Source organism: Acanthisitta chloris, unplaced genomic scaffold (assembly GCF_000695815.1).
Source record: "Acanthisitta chloris isolate BGI_N310 unplaced genomic scaffold, ASM69581v1 scaffold22510, whole genome shotgun sequence".
Classification (NCBI taxonomy): Eukaryota; Metazoa; Chordata; class Aves; order Passeriformes; family Acanthisittidae; genus Acanthisitta; species Acanthisitta chloris.
In genome coordinates, this window is record NW_008650238.1 from 1 (window position 1) to 2,712 (window position 2,712).

A 2,712-nucleotide genomic window follows, 5' to 3' on the forward strand; every position below is an offset into this window, starting at 1 on the left:
AGCCTGGTGTCCTTCGGTGCAGGAGTGTTGGCACTGGGATGGGCAGAAGCTTCTGTCTGCCCCGGCCCCTGTCCCAGAGGTCTCTGGTGGTTACCGTCTGATGCAGGAGCTCCCCTGGGTACATGTGTTCATCTAGGCTTGGGCACGTGTCTGTGGCTGGGCAGGCTTCCCTCCCAATTACTGGTCATGCAGCCCAGTCTGGGATGGTTGCAGGATGTTTCATCTCTTGTCTCTTTTATTTACCTGCCAAATCCCTATCTTCCTAGTCATGTGCAGCTAGGAGTGTTGGTGTCTTCTCCTAAGCAAGGATTTCACTGGCTGGACACCTCTTTCGGGTCCTTACACGTGGGTTTAAAGCCTGTCTCAGGGAGAGCTGCTGTGTGAAACCAGCACAGCATGGTGGGGTTGCACTGAGGCCTTGAGCACACTAGAGCATCATTACCCCTTGGGCAGGGGTGGTTTGGTAAGTGTCACTGGCACAAGGACTGGGTCTGGCAGATGTGCCCCTCTCTGCCTATGGATTAGTGATTTGCTTTCCAAAAATTCCAGTGGGATGGCTGCAGGGAGCAGTGCTGTCTGGTGTGAGTGCAAACAGTGTGACCAAAGCTGAGCTTCAGCCCACGCCTTTGCACATGTCACTGTGGAACTGGGCATCACCTCTCCCTCATCAACCACTCATTTTGTGGGCTGTTGCTGCTCAGTAGTTTGTCACTGCCCAAAGCTGATTGCCTGTTCCTCTCTGGTCCCTCTCAGCTAGGCACATTCAAGTCTGACGATGGGGACTATTTCGTAGAGCCGCTGCTATCACTTGAAGAACAGGAGTATGAGGAAGAGCACAATAAGCCACATCTTGTCTACCGACACCGGACACCTCCAACCAACTCTTCAGGGGACAGGCAGACTTGCGATACTCCAGGTACTCGTTTTGTTACTGCCCTTGATGACTTGGCGCTTGCAAGTACTATTTGCAGTTAAGAGGCAGTAGGTTTGCGTAGGACAGAAGGGATGTGAAGTGAGGGACCTCTCCAGAAATGGTACTGTGTGCTCCAGGACCTGGCTCATGGCAGTAATGCTGTCCTCGAGAGATGTGGGTCGCCTGTGCTTTCTAGTAATTGGTTATAAGGAAGTTGTGGTCAGGAAAAATGTTCTGGTTTCCCTTTTATCTCTGCTGTGAAGTTGGCAAGAGATCATTTGGACTGTCTTGCCTTAATATCCCATCAGCCTTTAAACTTGCTTTCTGTCCTTTCCTACATGTAATTCCTAACCATCCTAAGCTGATTGGCTTTCTGTTTGATATTCTGTTTCTGTCCTTTAAATTACAACCTTCCACCTTGGTCTTGCTGTGTTCTTGGTCTTCCCTCCCCAAATGTGGCTGTAAGTTGCAATGTCTTCTTTCTAGTGGAAATGAGAAGATCCTAACACCAACCCTGACAGTTCTTCCCTTATTAATCACCTTTTCATGGTTCATTTTCAAAGTCGGGGCTTTTTTTTTCCCTCCTGGCCCCTCCTCCACCAGCACCATCTTCCTGACCTCCCTGCTCCCTCTTTCTAGTCCTTGCACATATGAAAGAGCACAAACCTTTTTATCTCTGCTTCACGTGCCTTGATGAGCAACAGCCTTGCCCCTACTGTCCCTATTATCTGCAGTGGCCTCCTGCTGCTCCCTGCCTAGTTGACTTCCTGATGTTCACAACTAATCCTCTCCTTTGGCAGCAAATACCTAAATTTTCTCTGAAGAATCTTATTCCTTCAGTCTCCTGTTTCACCTGCTGTTTTGCCCTCCTCCTTTGGCCTGCAGCTAGATCTACAGGAGCTTAAAACCTAAACAAAGTAGACCTTGACTGGGTTCCCTTGCATGGGCTGCAACCTGCTCATGTGCTGCAAAGTAGGTGGAGTTGCTCAGAGAGTAAAGGTACCACTGGAGGAGAAGCTTGGTGCCAAAATTAGGCTGCATTTAGCACACGTGACTTGTTTGGCACCCATGACTGTGGATTGCGGTTGTGTTGTTGAGCTGTTGGCCTGTTCAGCTTGCACTGATGATGCTAAGTCAGAAGATACTCCGATGCTCTGTGACCAGCCAGAGCACTAGCAACATGTGTTTCTTCTAGAAGACATGTGGAAACAAGTTCACATGCAAACATACTTTCTGGGGGACAATAGTACCTCTCACAAGGCTGTCGTTGTGTGTTCTTCCAAGGGTTGCTGCTGGACTATGCCATTCTGGTTTCTCTCTTCCAGCTGTTTCTGCTCCCTTCTTTGAGATCAGATGCAGGAGACTCAGAACAGTTGGAAAGAAACATGGAATCTGGCACATTGCATCAGTAGCCCTTGGAGGAACGGAGCAGCAGATCACAGGACTCATTGAATCAAAGGTAGCTGGGAGGGCTCTGACTTTCATTTGTGGACTTGTCTCTGTGCTGTTACAACTGCTACTGTATCGTAGCTTCCATTTAGGGTATTATCCATTTAGGGTATTATTCTTTTGGATCACGATTCACAAGAATACTACTCCATCTGTGATATTACCTACATGGTGTATATCTCATGGTGTGTATCTCTTCCTCTTCTTTTCCAACATGCCTTGCTTTTGGCTTGTCTTTGTTTTCTTGCTCTTCTCAGTTGCTTCTTGTAGTGGAGGGAGGAGGTCTCACCTCTATACTAGCTTAAGGGTTCCAGATAGTCATGACAGTCTTATTTGTCCTCCTGTCCTCT

At 48.3% G+C, this 2,712-nt stretch overlaps 1 protein-coding gene across 1 annotated transcript in view; it reads left to right on the forward strand.

Moving 5' to 3' along the window:
- Window positions 1–753: 753 nt before the first annotated feature.
- Window positions 754–2,712, forward strand: part of ADAMTS9 (ADAM metallopeptidase with thrombospondin type 1 motif, 9) — a gene marked incomplete at its 5' end in the record, with an annotated part of 77,684 nt that continues 75,725 nt past the window's right edge. The window contains one exon of the mRNA XM_009084209.1: window positions 754–916. Within this exon, the coding sequence (XP_009082457.1) occupies window positions 754–916 (163 nt within the window). The remainder of the gene's footprint in view (window positions 917–2,712) is intronic.